The 22288-nt window shown below is 35.2% G+C and overlaps 2 protein-coding genes across 4 annotated transcripts in view; one reads left to right on the top strand and one right to left on the bottom strand.

Annotated features, from left to right (window-relative positions):
* The window catches only part of LOC149069467 (TBC1 domain family member 1-like), a 114046-nt gene extending 102593 nt beyond the window's left edge, over window positions 1–11453 (bottom strand). Inside the window, exon 1 of the mRNA XM_089249436.1 lies at window positions 10558–11453. Coding sequence (XP_089105562.1) covers window positions 10558–11166 — 609 coding nt within the window. The 5' untranslated portion in view covers window positions 11167–11453. The remainder of the gene's footprint in view (window positions 1–10557) is intronic.
* Window positions 11454–11517: 64 nt separating this feature from the next.
* BBS5 (Bardet-Biedl syndrome 5 protein) lies at window positions 11518–20465 on the top strand. Of its 3 annotated transcripts, none has more exons than XM_089250044.1 (2): window positions 11518–11813; window positions 19060–20465. In XM_089250044.1, exon 2 carries the CDS (start codon window positions 19163–19165, stop codon window positions 20207–20209), a length of 1047 nt encoding a protein of 348 aa, XP_089106170.1. In that variant the 5' UTR covers window positions 11518–11813; window positions 19060–19162; the 3' UTR covers window positions 20210–20465. The 3 variants fall into 3 exon arrangements, with proteins under 3 accessions (XP_089106170.1, XP_089106172.1, XP_089106171.1); XM_089250046.1 differs by having other exon boundaries at window positions 11805–12153; XM_089250045.1 differs by lacking the exon at window positions 11518–11813 and adding an exon at window positions 18292–18371.
* The last annotated feature ends 1823 nt before the right edge of the window (window positions 20466–22288 follow it).

Genomic DNA, 22288 nt, shown 5'->3' with positions numbered 1-22288 from the left:
GAAAGATTTTGGCTAATAATGAACCAATATCATATTTTTCAGGGAAAAAAAATGATATTTAGGCCACTTTTATTTGGTTTTTTTTAAAAAACCGCTTCGTTAAAACCAAGGTTTAACCCAAAGAACCCTGCGTATAAAACAATTTTGATATAAAAAATAGGCAAATAATGCTATTCACTTATACACCTCTCACTTATCTATTAACTGAAACATGCCGCCCCTGAGAGACTCGGAAGATAAAGAGAGCGCTAAAGCCTTGGCGTGTTTACACACTTTTTTTTATATACTGTATGGGTTAACGAAACTGCGATTAGATATTATTTTGAACCTTTATTCCAGAGAAAATCAACTTCTCCTCCTCCCTCTGTTTTCAGACAATTCGTGGCCGTGTACTAGTCCTTGCTCTGATTTACTCTGTACTGCTGTAGCATTTATTTACTGCATTCATTTTTTGTATGTGTGTTTGTCTTTTTGTAAATATAGGATTTTTTTTTAATTTTCCTGAAATTCATTGAAAATGTACAGCAGCCGAGAAAAAATAAGAGTCTATTTTAGAGTACTCTTTTTTTCCCCAAATATTAAATGTATTAAATTATATATCTTCGCTCTCTTCTCTACCAAAATTTTCACTTTGCAATAATGTTTAGCTAAAGAGCTAACTAGAGATACGGCTCTTACAGAAAATTCACTCATTATTTTGTCATAAATCATGTACAAAAGTTCACTCGTTAGGTCCGTGATAGCATATGAAAACGACAACCAAACGAACCTATGACTGCCGCAAGAAATGTGCCACTTCGATCATTAACATCATAACCTCTCAGGTGGAAGAAAATTCGTTTGGAATAAATGAATTACGGCTCTAATTTGTGTGTGTGCGTGCGCATAAAAATCACTATTTTGCGGGAAAAAATTATTAAATAGGTGGGCTATATAAAAATCGCAGATACGGCTTTTTTTTTAAACGTGATCCGAAAACATCAAGAGAATGAATTCCGAATTCCCATTTCCATCTCTCTCTAATTTCATATGTTGTTTTGTTTTTAAATAGAAATTAATATTTTTTTGAATGAGTAAAAAATCCACCGAAGCCAGTAGTTAGGGCGGAGAAACTACACCGCAGCTGTTTCAATATTAGAGTTCGATGCGTTACCTAAGCTACAAGTTTTAATACACTGAGCTATATAAACTTAATACGTTATCTGGAGGTGGGAGATGACGTTAAAACGACGTCTAAGACCGATAATCCAAGATGGGGGGGGGGGGTATCCTTGGCCTCTTTATTTTTACTGCTCATCGTAAAAAATGTTGTGTTTTGATTATGCTCTGCTGCACGTCAGATCAATGTATTTTGAGTTATGTTTGGCATTAGTGCTTAAAATATGTACAAGTTCCGCATCAGATGAACGGAAATGACTGATTTATCGCTTTTGTGTTTGTCGCAGTGGAAGAGAACAAGACTAAAGGAATTTCGAAAACATCGATTCTTGTTTGAATAAGCTGGTGGTCTATCTTTTTATCAACATCCTGTGAAAAAATTGAACAGGCACATGGAAAGAAAGCAAAACAAAAGCCATTTCAAAAGAATTAAGTGTAACTGAAAATTGCAAAATGCACACAGGTTTCAAATGACACTTGCTTTTTAGAAAATGCTCACATTATTTTGGCATATTTTTGAGTATTGTTATTGTGTTTCACTACAACTTATTAGTCGTTTTCCTGCATCAAGTTGGAGACCACTGTGTTACGTTTATATATTTGGTTTCGGTCTGAAAATAAATGACGATGATTTTTTTTAATGAATTTTTCTGGGTGTGTTTACGGGTTGTTTAACGAAATGTAACTCAACTTGAAAACTTCGGTCATATTGAAAGATAAATTTTCAAAATTTAGTGAAATTTGTTGGTTCTCCATTATATCCGGGCTCTTAATAGTATTAGTAAATAATGCCAGTCTTTTTTTAAAACCACATGGATAAATTGTTCTTACGTATGATATTTTTATGGATTCCGTTTGAAGAAAACGGCCTCTAGTTGCGAATAAATATTGTAAAGCAGCAGCAAAGACTGAAATTACACAACAAACTCATGAAGCGGTTCCCATGCAGCTTTTCTGTTCTGGAAAGTGTCTGTTTGGCTTTGAGAAGTACCGGGTTTGGTCCGCCGCCAAGATTTTAGTCCAGAACTGTGGGAGGACTTGCTTTTCGTTCTCGTGGCTGTTTGTTTTCACTCTGAAGTTTCGCTCGTGACGTGCTGAAAGGAGAAAACTGTCAAGCCATAACCTTGACTTATTTTCGTTTATCTAACCGACTTATTTTGTATTCATCTTACCTCGAAATAATGCGTAATGAGATCTTGATTTGCACTTAAGATTGCAAACATATCATATAAGCATTGTAGTTGTAGAAAAACATTGGGTAAAATTCAACTAGAATGGTTTGGGTACCTTTGTGTAGGCTCAGTAAATGTATTACACTTTCTTTCTCAGATTATGCCTTGAATAGACGAGCATTTTCTTTCTATTCATGATGTGAAAACATTTATTCCGTTAAGTGCTAGCCCCCCGGTTTTAGAAAATGCACTAGAAATGGTGTGTGTGTATATATACACGCACACGTGCACCGAGTACATGTTCTTTGCCCCCCCCCCCCGGGGAAAAGTTGAAATGACGGCCCTGGTTGTTCCTATGTTTCATTTCATCCTATCTCTACGATGGAGTTTAGCAGAAATATGAAGGTGTTTTTTTTTTGGTGACATCATCTTCGGATAAGTCGCTATCAGGTGGCATTGTCAGCAATTGTGAGCTTTGACCTGAGTTAGCTCCGACCGTCCATGTACGGTCCCGTTCAGTTCACACGAGCTCCAAGGAAAGGTGAAGATATTCGTTGCCTCTGTAGTCTGGTGGTCTAGGGCGTTCACTCGGAAAGTGAAAGGACGTGGATTCGATTTCCCGCGGGGGCACACACAGTTAAATTTTCTCTTTCCAAAATATATCTTCGCATCAGCCAGCTGTTAAAAAAAAAAAAACCTTCGTATGGACAGCGGAGAGTGATATCATCCTCGGATAGCAGAAATATGTTTACATTGGATGTGAACGCAGGTGTCGGGGGATATGATCGAAGAGTTCAAATTTCAACGGGATGGACCATGAGTTATTAATATGTCGTCAATCGACTGCTTTGACAAGTGGGCACCAGTATGGATTGGTCATTTGATCATTTTTGCCACACCACGGTTTCATTTTCCGCACACGAAGACTAAGTAGACCGGGACCTACAGTTTATTGCCCATTCCGAAATGCAGCCTTTTTTATACTCACCGAAAGGTTGGTGCGCTAACCTCTCGGTGTGGGACTCCCTGCGGTAGCAATCTTTTGCTATGGTCATGTCGCTGTACCTGTTGTACCCGTGTCGGGAAAGTTTCTGACAAGGACGAAACGGGTATCGAACTCACGACACCTCTAAACATCCTTTGGTACTTTAGGCGGGTATCTTATCGACCTCTGGGCTACCGCGCCCGTATGGATTGGTAAGGGACAATTCTAGGTTGTGGTGTTGCTAGGTGTGGTTTTTAGTTTACCAAGATGTACTTTGGAATTTTTTTTTCATATTTTTAAAAAAGGCAGACCTTGATTTTTTTTATATCTTTCAAAAACATTCGAAAAGGTATTTTCTCTCATTGACTGCTTTTTTGAATTTTCTAAAAACGGTTTCAGAAGAAACCACTGAATCTTAGCATAGCCATAATATTACCCTCAAGTACATTGTACTTGTGGTGAATCACCATCATTGGCTACCCCTTTTTGATACATTTTCGAGTTTGTTTGCAATTTACACCTCTCTGGTAAGCATTTCTTTTACTTCTACTTAGATCACAGTTGATTCAATAACGACTATAAGATCGAATTATTAAATGAACCAAAATTATTTCAGTGAATGAATGCTTCTTTTCCGAAGAACCTACTTTGATAGGCTCTGATGACATTTTTTTTAATGAAAACAGTCGAGATTCAGCTGACAAGCAGCATTCTTTCTCTTTATGAAAACTTGGCAAAGCTGGAGAATTCTGAATATTCCTCGTGAATATGGCAATTCAAGATTCATTAGGATCGTTTTCTTGGATTAAAATTTTGTTGGCATTGTCGATGTTTTATCAAAAGATCTAGTCAGATGGATTTCAGTGTTTCTTCCACATGTCTCATCTACATCAACAAATCTGACGGATTTTGACATTTTAACTATTTAATACCTCTAATTCGTAAGCCCATTTTCAGGATTGAAAATCAAACCATCGATCGAATTATGCAGGTTGCAATTCCTAAAATTAACTTGTCAAAATCGGGTTAAGGGAAAGTGTCCGGTATCCGTCCGTTGCCATAAGTTTGTCCCCTCCCCCTAATTTGCATATACAGAGCTGCTATCTTGCGAAAGTGCCAGAAATCTCTCAGAACCATTCAGTTGACTACTTGCAGTGACGCAGTTGCTTTGCTCTCTTCATTTACGCTTTAAATTTTAAAAAATAGTCTTTGTTATAACTTGCTACAGTGCGAAACTAACTTCGAACAGTTATAGTCACGTCTTATGGAAAGTTTTTTATCAGTTAGGGATTGATAATTATAGATCTCTAATTGAATATTACGTTGCATATTCGTTATAGTCGTGTAGCTGTAGTCGTTTAGTCAGGAGCAGTCACAATTTTGCTATAGCTGAATTTTTAAATTCGTCCCCTCTGAGCTTCTGAGGGAAACTCGTGTATATTCTTGTGATATATGTGTATTTTTTTCCCTGACTACTTAGATTCATTTTGATTGATATTACGATCACTTGTCAACCTTTTACTTGTTTTATTCACGAAAAGAAAGTTAACTGTATAGGCTTACATGTAATAAATAAATATATGTATATATAACTAATAAATATAAGCAACTAAAATAAATGTGAAGGTAATAACTGGAAAAGGATGGGGGGAATTAGAACACCTTTGATGAAAATCCAAAATTTGTGTTGTTTTGGTTATTTTGTTTGGTTAGAAAAAATTCATTTAGTGCAATCACACTTCCAGAACTATTAGGTAATGAGTTGAGTTACTTAAATTAGTTTTTAAATTATTTTTAACTCTCAACAAATTTTCAGAATTAACAATTTTGCTTGTGGTGGAACGAACAGTATATGGGCACTTTCTCTTATAGTGAAATCTTGTAAAGCGAGTAATAAATCCTAGCCATAGGCGACGCAGAATGTTCTCAAGGAGGGGGGGGGGGGTAGAACCTCAACCCCATCCCCCTTTGAGTATGTCAATCAATGGTCCAAACACATGGGAAATACCTACATGAGTATACTTGAATGTGTATACATGACATGAGTTTGTTCTTTTACTTCAAATATATTCATCAACCATGAGCCAATACAAATTTAAAAATTTTACTAGAAAATTCATTAGCTTCATAAACATGATTGAATTTGATTTCAAAAATGCTTATTATATTTGAAAGAATTCATGGAAATTATGAAATTAAGTGTATTATTGATTTTTGGCAATAAAATTTTCAGAAGTTAGAAACAAACATATTTACTCACATAACATGACTCACTGTACAAGAATATTTTTTGGTAAATTATATTAATTTATTAAACATTACTTTTTAGCAAGAAAATTAATCACAGTAAAATATCAATACAGTATCATTTCTTCACTTTTAAAAAGCAAAAAAAGTAACTTTAACTTCTTCGTTCCAGAGGTTTATCCTACATATGTAGACCCTAAGGTTTAATGGTTCTAAATGTACTTTTTAATGATTCTTTCTTCAAGTTAAGATTTGAGGTACATCGATGTGTACCTAACTCCAATGGTCTTAGTAAAGATATAAACCCAAATTAATTAAGTTTTTGAAAAATATGAAATTTTAAGTGACATTTTGGAATACAAATTAATCAAAAAAAATTGGGGTTTTGTTAATTTGTATAATTAACCAAATACAATTTATTTTAATAACCTGTTTTGGTTCAGAGGTGTGTGTAGACCACGGGTGCACAACTCTTTCAGTCTGCAGACCAGCACAAACTGGAATAGACTATTGCAAGTTGTGCATCCTTGATGTGGACTTTTTAGCACTGTATTTAAATTTTTAGTATATCCTGCTTTGAACATGAAATGTCAAATTCAACTGCATGGGTTTGATTCCTCATGCTACTACTACTTAACCATACATGTACCTCGTACACATTCCTCTACAAAATTTCTAACGAATTGGCACATGCTGGAATTGTGTGTTCTGAGTATGTGCGGCCCTAACTTATTATGTTGTCGAGTTGCGCTTGTTTCATGTTCAGAAATGTACTCCGTCGTATAGGTAGCGTGTAGTTTTTATTTTAGTTAGTAGAGTTAAAAATTAAAACCATTTTCTGAAATGAATTTTATTTAATAAAAACTAAGTGAAACTCAGAAAATAATGATAACTTGTGAATTTGATCCCATTTTTTGCAAATTTGCAAATACTTTCAAATTTCAGAAGAAAAAACAAGAGGTCATGAAGTTAGAAAAGTGACAAAAAAAATAGAAACTCCAAACTGGGGATTTTTCTATTTACATGAAGTATTTCTATCTAACTTCACTATTTCTAAACCAAGTTATATATTTCAAATTTTAGCTCTTGATTCACCAGTTATAAAAATCAGCTACTTAATAAAATGAAAATTATCGGAATAAAAGTGATTTCAATAGCCTGTGCCACTTTAAAACTGTTATGATTAATGCTTATCATTGCTTTTAAGTAATTAACAGCACCAATGCAAAAACAAGCATCTCCCATTTTCAGCGACAAAGTTCTGGAATTACATTCTAGCTTTGGAAAGGGCAAATAGGTACTAACAGTTATTCTTAACAGAAAAAAAACTATCATCAATTTAGTTTTTTACTGTCATTCATGGATGGTTGAAAATTCAACCCCTTTCTTCCTTTAACTGCTTCACTTCTCGAACATTACATGGAAGTTTCCTGAATGATGAATATAATTTATCATCTTTATTATTACATATTTTATTTATATACTTCCCTGCATTGTAATTTACCATGAAAATATAGCCAGATCAATTCAAGTATGATTATAGCCACAAAAGTATGTGACCCCATTTTGTGAAGATATAAAAAAATGACTATTTATTAGTCATAAAAAGGAAAAATATTAGAAGCTGACAGTAATTATTCCCAAACTTCAGCAACACAAGGACACCAAAAAGATCACACATAAAAGTTGAAGTCAACAGCTTGTTGTATATTTAGATGTTCAACTTGTATGAGTAGCTCTCCTTGGTCAAAATTTTATCATAATTGCACTTCTCTTAATCTAGGGCCCAATGAATCAAGAAAAAGCCTAGGCACTCATGTAAGGTGCGATCTTTGGAGCCAACAATATTATTTTTTTAAGAAAAATGGTCAAAATAATTTTTTTTTTGTGTATTGCCCATGGTCTCCAATTAAGAAATCATGTAGGTTATAGAAAATTCTATGCATCAATTAAAATTGTTTAGTAACCTGGTGCACATCGTCTTTTCTTAATATTTTAAATACATAATGAGATCAAAGAATTTATTCTATACCAGGGTATTCTGATCAACTTACAGACTGGATTTGTCTGATCAACGGACAAATTGGTCAAACCTGGACTTGACAAATTTGAAAAAATATATAAAAATTAAGAACCAGCTAAATTTCATAGCACAAAGTTTTTTTCAGCCTGACAATTTCGGTCCAAAATAGTGTATTCTTTGACATGTCTGGGACTTGATGCTGATTACACTATAAAAGTTTGATAAAATATCTTTTACAAAACTTGAAAAAACAACCAATAAGAGCATCGGTTACATTCGCTCGATGTGCTTATTGGCTACATTTTTCAAGTTTCATAAAATAGCTTTTCTAAAACTTTTATAATGTAATGCCAGCCTAGAGACCCATTCCATGCTAGCAAACGCTCTAACTATAATTTCTGATAATTCTGTGCTGTCTTCAGACTTCAAGTTATCACACATAAAAAAAATAGGGGCCCAATATTAATTTTTTGGTCAACTTGATGCCAGGGACTTGTTAAGCCCTGGGTCAAACACAGAGAACCCACACTCAAGATGATCCACAAATCACTCTTTTAAAACCACTGATACATAGGCGAGCCATGATCTTGACTGCTATGATATAAAGCAGCGATTTCCCAAACTGTTTTATAACAACATTATAAACAGAATGAAGAATAATTTAATGAATAATGGTATATTAACAGAATGAAAGAATAATAAGAATAATACATCTGCAGGGATTTTTGAAAATAACATTGTGAAACTTAGATGGGGTGGTTGGACTTGTATTCTAAGTATTCTCCATGGAGAAGTGAGCAAGACTTGATTTCTACATGGTCAAGTGGGAAATTTGCCTAGAACCAAATGTTTTGTGACCCAAACTTTTATTAACAATAAATTCACTCTGATAACACAATATCATCTACATATACAGTGGATCCCACTTATACCATTCCCACTTAATACAACTAACTTTGTGGTCCTAACCATAGGCGTATGCAAAATTTTCCCAAGGGGGGTTTCAATTTTTTTTTCTTCTCAAAGTGGGGTGAGGAGCTTAAATTTTTTCCTGAAAAATAACACTATAATCTCGGCTTGAGGAGGAGGGGGGGGGGGGTTAGAACCACAAAATCGCCACCTTTGCATATGCCAATGGTCTCAACACTTACTAATATTCATCGAAATTTCCTTTTAAAGTGGTTTCCCACCTGCAACATTTTTTTATGCCAGTTTTTTGAAAAATGTTATAAGCAGGATCCACTGTAGTCTCAAAAGCTCTCTAATTCCTGCTTTGCTCAAGAACCCCACACACACATCAAAGTCGGGACCCCAAAAATTTAAGCAACATATATTGACTGACTACAAACATCTTTGATGTTATAGTTGTGGGAACCTTCTGATGCTTGCTTTGCACAGGATTAGTTCAAGTCAAAGTCTAGCCCATTATCGTATTCTGATGGCTGAAATCCAATATTTCTGCAGATATTAGAGATGGTAGCATTTGCCTAGGCTTTTCCCTTACGGGACACCAAAGGATGATGAAGAGATGGTAGCAAATATTGGGAGTCTCAGGCCCATGGGTAGATACAAGTTTACACCTATGAGCACCTACAGTATTTTACAGCATACAGCAGAGAAATCCCCCCCTCCCCCTACTGATCTGGGGAAACCCAAACCTTATACATAAAGCGCAAGTCGAGCTCACGCACAGGTGTGAATCACTTCTAATGTGTTTTATATTAATACTGTAAATTTTCAAATTTTCATTAAATAAGGATACTTCAGAGAAGCTGAAATGAAAACATTGAGGATGCAGCAGATGAAATTTGCCAGTTGACTCGTACATGCTCCACCCTCTCAAGGACAGGGCTCAGACTAGCTATACCTCTAGCCCTGGGGCCCAGGAAAATGGTCATCATTTTTTTGCTTTTCACGCTATAAATTAACTATAGAAGAAGGGCTGGCAAAAAGTCTGATCAGGGAGATAGCATAAAATCCCAGCCTAGAAGCTCTACTCCAGCATGTTGGGGCTTTTGTCTCATATATCGGACTCAAGCGCTGGAGAGTGAGTGACGTGTTGCATTATACATTCATTAATTATTGGTGGGGGAAACTCAGCCCCTCATAAGCCCCATTCACATGTGCAAATATTGCTGTAGCATTAAGAGTATTAGCACCAGCTTGACTTTTCTCCTTTGTAAGGAAAGAAATAAAGACCAGTGATGATTTCATTGATGAAAATTCTTGAAGCTGGTTTTAAACGCACCTTTTCTATTTCCCATGTGAATGGGACTATAAAAGCTATTGGTGAAAGGACTCAAACAACCAAGCCTCAGGTTCCTGTGCTTATGGGATACTCGCATAACAAAAATTTTCAGCGAATTTGGCAGGTGTAAACATTACCAAGGTATATATCTCTACTTACTGCATGCTGCTTGAAAAATATAATAAACCCATCTCCCACTTTTGACTTTGCTGGTCATGTAAGTGAAACACGTTGGATCTCAAGTACACAACTATGCAATTGCGTTGGAAACTTACATGGATGCTCTTGATGGCTGGAGTGGATACTGCTGCTCATTTCACGGTTGAAATTCTTCACTGTGGAGCCAATAATACATTTTGTCTATTTTCTACAGATACTATAAACTACTTTATTTTTACTATAAAGGTGGTAGCAAATATTGGCTTAGGCCCATGGTTTAGACAAAAGTTTACACCTATGAGCCCCTGTAGTATCTTAGAGCACCTCACCCTTTCAGAACAGATCAAGGAACCCAAATCCTATACATAAAGCTCAAGCTGAGCACACACAAGTGTGAACCACTTCTTATGCTACTGTAGTTTGTAGCATGTGGGTGTTTCATGTTATTTCTGCGCATTCAACTTTTCGTTAAATAAAAAAATATATTGGCGACACTATCAACAAATTTTGCAGGTTAGAACAGCGATTTAGTTTGGTATAAAACTCAGTATGTATCAATACTTACTGCATGCTCATCTGCCGCTTGAAAAACGTGGTAAGCACATGGCCCATTTTCGACTTCCCTGGTCATGTAAGTGAAACACGTTGGATCTTGAGCAGTCTGAGCAAACTTTGATATGCTCTGCAACTTGTGCTCAAACACAACTTGATTGGATTCGATCTTGACAGCTTTAAGTGCGTACTCGGCAACTTCAAGGTATATATCCGCAGCGTTCTGAGCACCGTACCGTTTGATCTCGGCGATGACCCACGGTAGCATGGGCAAGGTATACCTCCGGTCCAGGACCGCATATCCCAAGTACACGACTTTGTAATTGCGTTGGAAACTTACGCGGCTGCTCTTTGATGGTTGATAGACTGCGCCGCCGCTCATTTCCGCGTGAACGGAATCCTTGGACTGGGAACCCTTGACATCCGTGGGTGTCTCCGGACAGCGGATCTTGATAAAATCGGCGAAAGCGGACGAATCTATGTCAGACGACTTTAAGGCTGGGTTGACAGCTTTCACAAACTCTCGCGCGACGACTACTTTATTCATGCCGAAGCCAATATCATTCGCGACAGCAGTATTAGAGGCTACATTCTCGCGCTGGACGTTGTAGGTAACGCTCATAACAAATTAATACGGAGAAGTCGAAACGAGCTTTCAAATACCCAGCAAAAGTCCAACAAAACAAACAGTATTAGTCATTTTTGGACCACGCAATGCACATTTCCCGGGCTATGATGTGCCCACAACTTTTTTTAATTCCAGGCGCGAGATAAGAAACGGCTTTTAATTACGCACAACCAATTTAAACGCAGTACCCGCGAGTGCAGCCAGCAGCTGATATGAACGCCCATTCACGCCATACAATAATACACCACACACACGACCTCCCCACAATCCTCCTTTTTTTTGTTATTGTTGATTGTTATTCTTCTCTTCTCTGGGTGAAAACGTGAGCGCCATCTATCTGTGGATGTCCTTCACGTATGTTTGTTCGGAGGAAACATTTGGCGCGATGATGTTATTTAACATCACGTAATTGCAAAAAATAATAATAATGATGATGATGCCGCAATGTTTATCCACATTTTTAGGTGATCGCACTCTGAACTATTTTAAAAAACGTCGGAATCACTGATGTTTTTGCTCATCTTTTTTTGATTTTCGCTAACTCATCACAACAATCATCATCTGATTATTGGTTGCCACGGTAACGACAGTCGGTATCGTAGATGCTTTTCCCCTAGGTCGAGTGCGTTTTCACTGCACAGGTGAATTTAGGAGTCTTTGTTACGTTTATATCGTGATTTTATATTTATTCGTAATTAATATTGCATATAAAGGGTATTTCCTTTCGATGTTTCAATTTTTTACCGAAATATTTTTTTTCTTCTAATTTTTGGCCCCCTTGAACAACTCCCATGTACCCCACAAGGCCGGGCTGGCTAGGCTCTAGCCCTGGACAATTCTCACTTTTTTTTTTTTTTTTTTGCTTTTTCACGATATAAATTAACTTTAGAAAGGCCAGTGAATTGTCTGATCAGGGCCATGGCAACCCCCTATATACGCCTCTGGCCTCACCCTTGTGCAGGGCCATGGATGGAATATTGCGTACGAGCATTTTTTTTTTAATTCTCCTTTTTTAGATGATGTATAAATTATCCTTATTTATATATCTTAAAAATTTATGAAAGCATATATAATCATAATCTTCATAATAATTTATCGATGCATAATTTTCGCAAAACATTTTTGAAATGAATGATTTTCCTAAAATCAATAAATATTTAAACTCTATTTAAAGCATAGGAAAAATTCAACAAGTAGTTTTCCTGATCTCATAAATTTACTGAATGTGTATACAAGGCGATTCAAATTGTTTCTCCACAGGGCTGTCTCTGCAACCATTGACTTTGAAAGTTATAAAAGTTTTCAAATGACATGCAGTTTCTTGAAATGTCGTAATTTTTTGGAGGTTGTATACGTAAAAAAATGGATTTTTTCTGCAGTTCCCATATGCCAAAATTTTCCATTATGTAGACCAGTTGTTCTTAACCGATAAAATTTAGTACTTGAAGTATCAAATATTTTAAGAGTTTCACTAAAACAAGCACAATGAAATTTTTGAGTGTGTTCATCCAATATCTCATAAGTAGGGCTCTGCTTTTTATGACCTAAAGATTAAACATCGGTGCTGATAATTTATTAACAACTACGTTTCTTCTTTAGGTCATAAAAATCAGAGCCCTAGTCACAAGCATGTGTTATCAATAATTACAAAGTTTCAGGATGAATGTATTTATATGTACAGTGTTACTTTAATGACAGTGATTTTGACAGTAACATTTATTTGAAGACAACCAACCAAAAAACTGCATTCAATGCAGATAAAATGGTTTTGTTGGCATCAGGAGAGACAGGGCTACACTTTGTAATTGGGTTTTTGAAAGCACATGGGGGGGGGGGGGGGGGGGTCTGTATAAAAATTTAACATTTTTATTTTAATAACTATATACACCCCTTTGCAACATGAATGACATATCTGAGTACTACACATTATTTGGATAATTTTTCTAATTGAAAGTATTCCTGTAGGGTGAATGGTTTACCATTAAAATACCATACGTCTTGTTACCTATGCACCCTGTACATTCGATATATGGTAATGTCTGTTATGTGAAATACTGTGTTGTGTTTAAGCCAACTCACATGTTGCTTCGTTCGCCTGCAAGACAGAGGCCACATTATGAACCAAAAAAGCCACTTGGAAATAGCTTGTCATCCAAAGAGACATCAGATTTTCACAATGAATGTAAATCTCATCGTATCAAAATTATAATCAATAAACCAATATTTTTTTATTTTAAATTTGATTACTTATATTTTTGATTAGTTTGAAATTCTGATTTACCCAAATTCAAATTTACCCAAGAAAAACTAATTTGTAAATAATTTAAACTTCATCCTGCACAGTAACTTGATGACATTATGACGTCTTCAAGCACGAAGGAACCGTTCAAGTATTACGTCTGCAAATTTTTAGCCATTTTTGACTCGCCCTTTCCTTGTCAGCAAAACACTGACCCTTCCCCTTGTCAGCAAAATGTCGTCAGCAGCTTAGAATATTTCATATCTTGAAAAAAAGCTGGTTGATGATGTAAAAGAAACCTTCAAACCCCCCTCCCCCTTATCATCAAAAGTCAGCAAATGAGAAACCCCCTCTCCCCTAATGCTGACGTAATACTTGAATGACCCCAAAGTTTACATTTATTGAAAATAATTTATACTTTTTTACTGTGTTGTATTATATTTATTTTGCTTCTTCATTATTTTCATAAATTCAAACACATATTTATACTTCAAACAATATTTGAATAATTGTCTTTTAACAGAAAATGGCGGGGGGGGGGGGTAGAAAATTAATCATGTTCGCAAGGAGGGCCACAGGAATGAGAACCACTGATGTAGACCATACTTCATAAAGTTATTTGCAAAAGCTTCCATATGTTGCAATGCAATATTCATCAAGATATTGAATATGAAAAATTACAATGTTTTGGCGACATCTCTGTGGTGACATGTTTGATTGGGAATACAAACCTTGAGAAATGCCATTTTTAAGACCTGTACACAAATGAAATGATTTCAACTATTGGTCATTTTATTTAAATAATTTATTGCACATTTAAAAGATAAATATTTTTCATAATGTACTTCTTCAGATATGTTTCATCTCTCTCAGACAAAATTATAATGAAATAATTATTCAACCTTTTGGGGGATCAAGAAGTGAATTTAAAAAATAACATGTTTTGTAAATGTCTCTTTATCAGATAGAATAAAATGCATGAAACATGCTGATTCAAACTTCAAACTAACCACTGGCAAGCGCACATCCGAGGAAGAGGAGGGATGAAGGTGATCACTTTACCAAGCCAGATAAAATGGGAAAAATCTATGTTTCCCATAAAATAGGTGGCAATCTTGCAAACCTATACAGTGAATCGAACATTGCCTTAGATTGATGCTTGATCACTGGTCACATAACAAACACAAATGAATGACGGTTTTGTTATCAAATAACTTGACTCGAAAGGCTTTATTAAAAGTATTGAAGAGTGAAATTACTTTACTTTTTTAGCCACAAACCCTCAATCATTGGCAATAAACGATGAAAAATTTGAAGTCAAATATCTTAATGAATATTGCATTCAATTTTTTTTTTCAAATAATTTCTCGGAGCATGATCCACATTCCCCTAATTGAAAGTTGTGGCACACAGGGACTGTATAAAAAGTGAATAATTTCATTTCTTTATGTGAATATGACCTCTTAAAAAAATTATGACATTTTAAGAAACTATGCTATTTGAAAACTTTTTGTAATTGGAAATATATTTCTAAGGTCAACGGTTGCAGAGATAGTTCTATGGACATTCAATTTGAATCACCCTGTATATTCATTTTACCCTTCGTCAGGCACATCACAAACTCATTTTATATTGTGTCCAACAGAGTCAAGTCTTAAATGGACATTATTTTATTTGTTTATGTAAATAAATGCATATAAAATGAAAAACATTTTATTGGAAATTTATGATCGATTTTTATAAATCTTGAGTGCAGTTGGATGTCTGTAAGTGGATATCAGATAAGATGATAAACTGAGGGTAATTTTTCTGCAGTGCAGTTGAGTCTCAACAAAATTAATATAAAAGAAACTGGACAGCGGTGAACTACTGTTTTCATGGATTACAAGTGCTTCTCAAGAGTTTCTGTACCTTTTGTGTTGAAATACAGTAAAACCTCTCTCTCACGGCCACATTATGTTGGAACTGAATGCGTCCCATAGACTTAACATTACAAGAAACCTCTGAACCACGATTTCCGAATAACGGGCACTTTGGACATGGAGTCTGGAAAAAAAATATGCATATCTCATTATGAGAAAAATAATTTTCAAGCTGATTTTTAAGGGATTTTCCTGCTTACCGAACTTTATGAGTGCAAAAAGATTATGTATGCTTTCTTTTCTTGGATGTAAATGCTAGATGGGTATATTGAAGGCAGTGGAGAGGTAAAACTTTTGAAGAGATAATATAGGGGACAACAGAAGAGACCTGTTGTCAGCACTCTTAATGACTAGAATATGCAAGTTCAAGTAACTCCTTAGTCCAAGGAATGGTTCCGTCCAAAAGAAATGGTGCTCGCAAATAGGAACAGGGTATTAATTTTTTGAGAGAGATGTACAGTCAAACCTCGTTAGTGTGTCACCCGGTTAACACGTCACTCCGCTTACTGGGTCACCTTTTAAGTGCCAATTGACCTGAGACAGGAATTGGCACAGCTATGGCTTACTCCACTTAACGAGTCACTCCGCTTACCAAGTCATATTTTTGCTCTACCAAGAATGACTCATCAACAAGGTTTCACTGTATCAATCTTCAACTATTGGATTGGATTCCGGAAAGCCCTGGAAAAGTCTAGTTCATAGCTTCCTAAACTTTCCGTTCCATCTTTCCCCTTCTTCAACATTATTTTGTTCTCACCGCCCCTCCCCAAGTCAAGCCCCCATAGGATCCTATACTAAACCTATGGTTTCTACCGCCCCTTGGATCATTCCATCGCCCCCCAGGGGACAATATTGCCCACTTTGGGAAACACTGGTCTAGTTGAAGGTTCAGTGTGAACAAATAACTATTTGGGGTTGCTTGTACACCATCTTGGTCCACACATCAGTTTTTACCGATTGTTGTGTTCTACCTGAGCACTGCATGCCTGAATTTTAGAATGTCATAATAGTGCTGTAGATCAATTAATCAGTTATCATAATATTATCAAAATATAATCATATATTTTAATATAATCAATTATATAACTATCGTAATCAGTTACAGAATGGATTGTCATTTCACATGCTATGTAAATGGATTGCAAATTTTGATTGTTTTTTTTGCGCAGAAATAAAACTTTCTCCCAATAGTGGCCACATTTTCAGTTCCATCAGTGGCCGTTGTTGGGAGATTTTACTGTACTTAACTTTGTACTAATGATATGAAGGCCACTCATTACAGAATGTTCAGCACATAATAATAAAGGGTGGTCCAGAAGAATGAACCTGTTTTGAAAAAAAAATATTTTAAAGCTGTTGAAGATAAGACAAATGGCTCAAAGCACTTGAAAGAGAAATGTTTCATAGTTCTTTTTCAATTTGCTAAAAAATGTCTACATGCGCACCTTTAGTGAATCAGAGTATTTCAAGCCTATATACAGTAGAGACTCAAAAATCCGAGCCCAGAAAGTTTGTTTCCCAGATAATCCCTGGGATTATTGGAAAATTTTATAATTTCCTTCTTGAGACCCCTCTTCTCTTTTTTTTCCCTGGTAAATAAGTTAATTATAATAAATTTCATACCTTTCGGGTTGTTATTCCATGTTCCAGGCTTCTTTGCAGCAGACATTTTGTCCACGACTGTGGTGGACATCTTCAGTGTTGTTTTGGACAAGCGAGGAGACGAAACAACTTCCTTGGATGACCGTTGTCCACCGACTTTTTTTGCTGAAGACTCAGAAGGATTAACCCTGTTGTTGTGATGTCAAGCAAGTGACATATTGATGATGAGCAGTGGTGGCTTTTGATTGGGTGGGTGGGAATCAAAGTTTTCAAATAGGAATTGGGGGGGGGGGGGGTCCAAATTCAGAAGAGTTGATTTTCTGACCATCCTGATCTTGGTATTTTGGATTGTCGGGTGCCATATTTGAAGACTCTGATCCCCCACCCAATCAGAAGCCGCCACTTACATCAACACGTCACTTGCTCGACATCACAACAACGAGGTTGATCCTTCCGTCTCAAGCAAAAGTGTCAGGAGACAAGTCATCCAAGGAGGTCATTTCATCTCCTCGCTTGTCCAAAACAACACTGAAGATGACCACCGCAGTAGTGGCCAAAACGTTTGCTGAAAAGAAGCCTGGAACATGACATAATAGCCCGAAAGGTATGAACTGTTCTTATAAACTCTGGCTATGAAAGCCTGCCTTCTTTTTCAGTAAGTTGATTGTTTATTCCTCCAAGCTTACAGACCCCCTCAAGGACCTCTGGTTAAGAACTACTGATTTGACTGAATACTTATTATTAGTCTGAAATTTTCAAATCTAAATAACACCAACTTCTTTAAATTTTATGCTTTTTTTAAAGTTTCATTTCATAAAACACCAAATTTTTAACATTTTTCTTTCATCGTAAGAAAATTAGTGCAGAATCATGGAATTATGTACCGCCTCACAGGTGCAGGTTTTGAAAACAGTATGTTCATTGAACTTTATTTTGAAAATAGTACCTTCGCGTGATACATAAAGCTTGTAGTCAAACAAGTTTGTCACAATGCAAAGCATTTTGTATATCATTTTACTCCACCTACTTTATCAAAATTAAAAACATATTAAATAACCCTAATCTTGGTTAATTGACACCTTACTATGTATCTTGCATAAGCAAGTGGAAAGCGATATCATGTCATATGTTTATTACCAAATCATTTCTATTAAAACTTTTTATTTGAAAAATTGGTTCAAATAATAGAGTTATTCCAGGTGTCTTAACGAATTCTTTCTTGAATGTATCATATATATATTGCATGTTCATATATATATTGAATAGTAAACTTTGATTTAAGGGCTTCATTTCAACTATGGTCAACATTTCCACAATTTATTTATTTTCTTACCTGCATAGACCTACTTCTTCTAGGTGTGGTAAACCAATACACCATATAGGACTACATCAATGGTATATGCAATGGTTTTGCATGAGTGGAGTGCATATCCATGGTAATACTACTTAATCATACAATGTACCTCATATACGTTCCTCTGCAGAATTTCTAACGAATTGGTATATGCCAGAATGTACTGTGTGTGTATGCATATGTGTGGCCCTAACATATTTATGTTGTCTTCCATATTTTGAAGTGAAGATAGTAATTGCTTGAATTTTCATGTTATGTAAGTATCACGATGGCCTGCTTGCTTACTGTGGAAAAACTTTGCAAATTGGAGACTGGCTCCACATCCATTTTTTAAACCTCTTTTGCGGCCACTTGGCGGGACAAAAAAATTTTCTGTAAAAGTGGGGTGATCGTTAATCAGGGGTTTGAAATACATACTTTTATTATACAATGGGAAATTATTATTTGGCCTTAAAAGAGGGGTGACTGCATCTGAGAAGGTGTGCGTTAAGAGGGGCTTTACTGTATATGAAAAATAGATCTATCACTTATGCATCAGTGCAAGGGAACAAGAAAAAAAAGATGATGCACAAGTGAGAGAAGCATATAAGTGAATAGCATTATTTACCTATATATTTGGACGGGAGTTAAAAAAATCATGTTATACGTGAGAGAGAGTATAAGTAAGAGATCACTCTATATATATGCAGATCTTTTTTATGCAAAGGAACTGAAAGCAGTCAAACAGCTGCCAATTACAATAACCTAATTGTTTTTCTTCATTATTACAGGTATACATTCAAACCAAAAGAAAATTATAGTCCATAGAGTGCCCAAAAATAAAGACATTGGCTTCAAAGTTCTAATATTGTGTAGTGTTGCTGATCAACCAATATGATTAGTTCAAAAGCAGAGCCTCTATGGCAAGATCGTGACATTAAATTTGATATATCACCATCAGAAATGAAATTTAGAGTTGGAGAGAATCTTATAGATAGACTGGATTCTGTTGAAGATACAAAAGGCAACAGTGGTGAGAAGGGGAAATTATTTGTAACAAACCTTAGACTTATATGGCAATCTCATCATAAACCAAGAGTTAGTTTATCAGTTGGATTCAACTGCGTGACCAGCATGTCATCCAGAACTGTAAATTCAAAGCTCAAGGGAATGTCAGAAGCGCTCTATATATTGACTAAAATAAATAGCACAAGGTTTGAGTTCATTTTCACAAATTTGATCCCTGGGTCAAAAAGACTCATGACATCTATAATCAGTGTATACAAAGCCTATAATTCAAGCAAGTGGTATAGAGAATTAAAGCTGAGAGGTACAGTTGTCCAGAATAAACAACTGAAAGTTCTACCTCAAGAACAAATATATAGTCGTGTCAATGGTGTCTGGAATCTCTCAAGTGATCAAGGTAATTTGGGGACATTTTTCATAACAAATATACGTTTGGTTTGGCATGCAAATATGAACGAACTGTTCAATATAAGCATCCCATATATACAGATGATTTCATTACGAATACGGGAATCAAAATTTGGTATGGCTTTTGTTGTTGAAAGCACAGAGTCCAGTGGTGGATATGTTCTCGGCTTTAAAATTGACCCATTGGATAGACTGCAAGAGGTTTATAAGGAAATATCAACTTTGTTTCAAGTACATAGTGTTAATCCTATATTTGGCGTTGATTATTTCATGGAAGAAAAAATCAAGCACGAGGAGGAACTTCTTCAGCCAGAACCCTACGTCGAAGAAGATGTTGAAATCGTTCATTCTAAAGATCAATGCGACACATATGCACTGTATTTTGCTGATGAAAAACAAACTCAGGATCGTGAACCTGTATATTGTGAAGAATTGGGGCTAGCAGTAGAAAAAATAAAAGATGGGTTCTCGATGAGTAGTCTGTGGGAAGTTTTACCTGACTCTTGATTAGTTTTACAAAACATTAAAATACTTTTATTCGCACTGAATCACCAGGAAATAGCACAGCTACTTTTTCAAAATTAATTTCTTAACATTGTTTATTGAATGTCTCAAAATATAGCACTACAACTTCTATAAGAAAAAATTAAAAATTATTGTGTTCAATTCTAGTCATAGTGCTGGCTGAATTTTTGAAACTGTCAAAAGAGCCAGTTTGGTCTTGCATTCAGAACAGAAGAATAAATACTATTTCATGCAGTTATATTTGACTAATTTCACTTTTTTGGTCTTTTTGATGCTGTTACATAATGTGACGCAAATTTTTGCATTTAAAATTATAGCGAAGTGAGTTAATCTGAATGAAAGGGTTGTTGTATGGGTTCTGCCGAACTTAAAAGTTTGTTCAAGAACATTAATTTTATTTCAATAAATAGTTTCTTTTTACAATGTTGAGGATTTTTTTTTTTTCATTTAAAAAAATGATGCAGGAGTATAGAAGTATAGACTACACACGGTTATCACTAGGGCTAGGATTTTTATGCCCTAAAAACTTCTAAAAAACTGTGAATATGCTCTATAAAACGAAAAAAAATTGTGATAAAAATTTTTTCATTCCTATCTCAGATAATATTAGTTTTTACAAAATAATATGATAAGAAGCGTTAATGCAGTCTAAACTATTCTGAACCATTACTTATTGTATAAACAAAAATTCTTCATTTTACTAACCACTATGATATCAGAGAATCAATAACATAGCTTTCATTTTTTTTACAGTAGATATACCAAATATACCCAGAAATTTCTTAATGTAAAAACAAAAAAAAAAAGATTTTTTCTTTAGTCATTGAAGACCTTATTTATGTTTTTTGGTGTTGATATGCTGCAGCACAGTGGATTTCCTTTCTGCAGCAACTTCAGTATTGCACAGTTAGCAAAGCAATAGTGTTTCATCTGTACAGAGCACTTTCTCACCATATACAGAAATGAATTTCTTCAATTTCTATGAAATGTTTTGCTTCAGTTTAGGATTGTTGAGAGAAAATTTGATCTTACAATAATACATGAATTATTCACAATCAGTATAAAAATTATTTACAGTTACTATAAGGGTAACTTCAGAAGAATTTGAAAATATTGAGCCCCCATGAGATTCTTTATCTGGACCTGCTCAAACTTGATTAGATGCAGTGAGGTAATCTCATCGAGCCAAAATTTCCCTTTTGAGTAAGTTTTTCTCCACAAATTCAGAATTAATGTGCTCCTATCTATAGGTAAAACATTCAGCTTAGTATTTAGCTTTAGAAAAGCATTTCACAAAATTAAAAAAATAATTAAATAATTCTTTTTATTTTGATAACCTTCCTGCAAACACTAAAAAATTTCCTCCATTGACCAATTTTACCCATGAGTTACCATTACCGATTCAGATGATTAATCTATTTACAGCCACTCACCAGTGTTGTTGAAAGGGACTAGTATTCTTTTTGATGCATTGAAAATTCAATGTCATTGCTGAAAAACCTGAATTTCAGGATTTTTTACCAATCAGCAAGCACATTTCATTTTTAGCGCATAAAAATCCTAGCCCTAAATGATAAACTAAACATTCATTGCATGCTTGTGCATGATTTTCAAAAAGGGTGTAAGATTATCAGTTGGTGCGCATATTCCTGGAGTTTGACCCTTTAATAAATGGTCATTATTGGCTCTGGTTGATAGGGGAGGTAGATACGTTTTGGATGCTTTTTGTGAATAATGGGGGGAAGAAAAAGAAAGAGCTTTTGTCCAAAGTGAAAACCAAAGAAACCAGTCTAAAATGTACTTTTATCCAAAATTATGAAATGTGCAAAATATATCTTAAAATTTTCAAAATATGCTCTATCACGTAAAAATAACAAAATATACAAAAAATATGCAAAGACAGAAATCTGAGCCCTGGTTATTGCAAATGGTTTCATAACATTTGAAATCATTTTACAGAAGCATCATTACTCTGTCAATGTAACATTTGTTATCAACCTTAACTTTTTACGGTCCTTTGTGTACTGGACCATACAAAGGTATCAAAAACCTGGTACTTTT

This window comes from Pholcus phalangioides, unplaced genomic scaffold, assembly GCF_987345545.1.
Source record: "Pholcus phalangioides strain wild (caught in Gottingen) unplaced genomic scaffold, Ppha-v1.0 ptg000022l_1, whole genome shotgun sequence".
Taxonomy (NCBI): domain Eukaryota; kingdom Metazoa; phylum Arthropoda; class Arachnida; order Araneae; family Pholcidae; genus Pholcus; species Pholcus phalangioides.
This window is presented reverse-complemented; position numbering and strand designations above follow the sequence as displayed.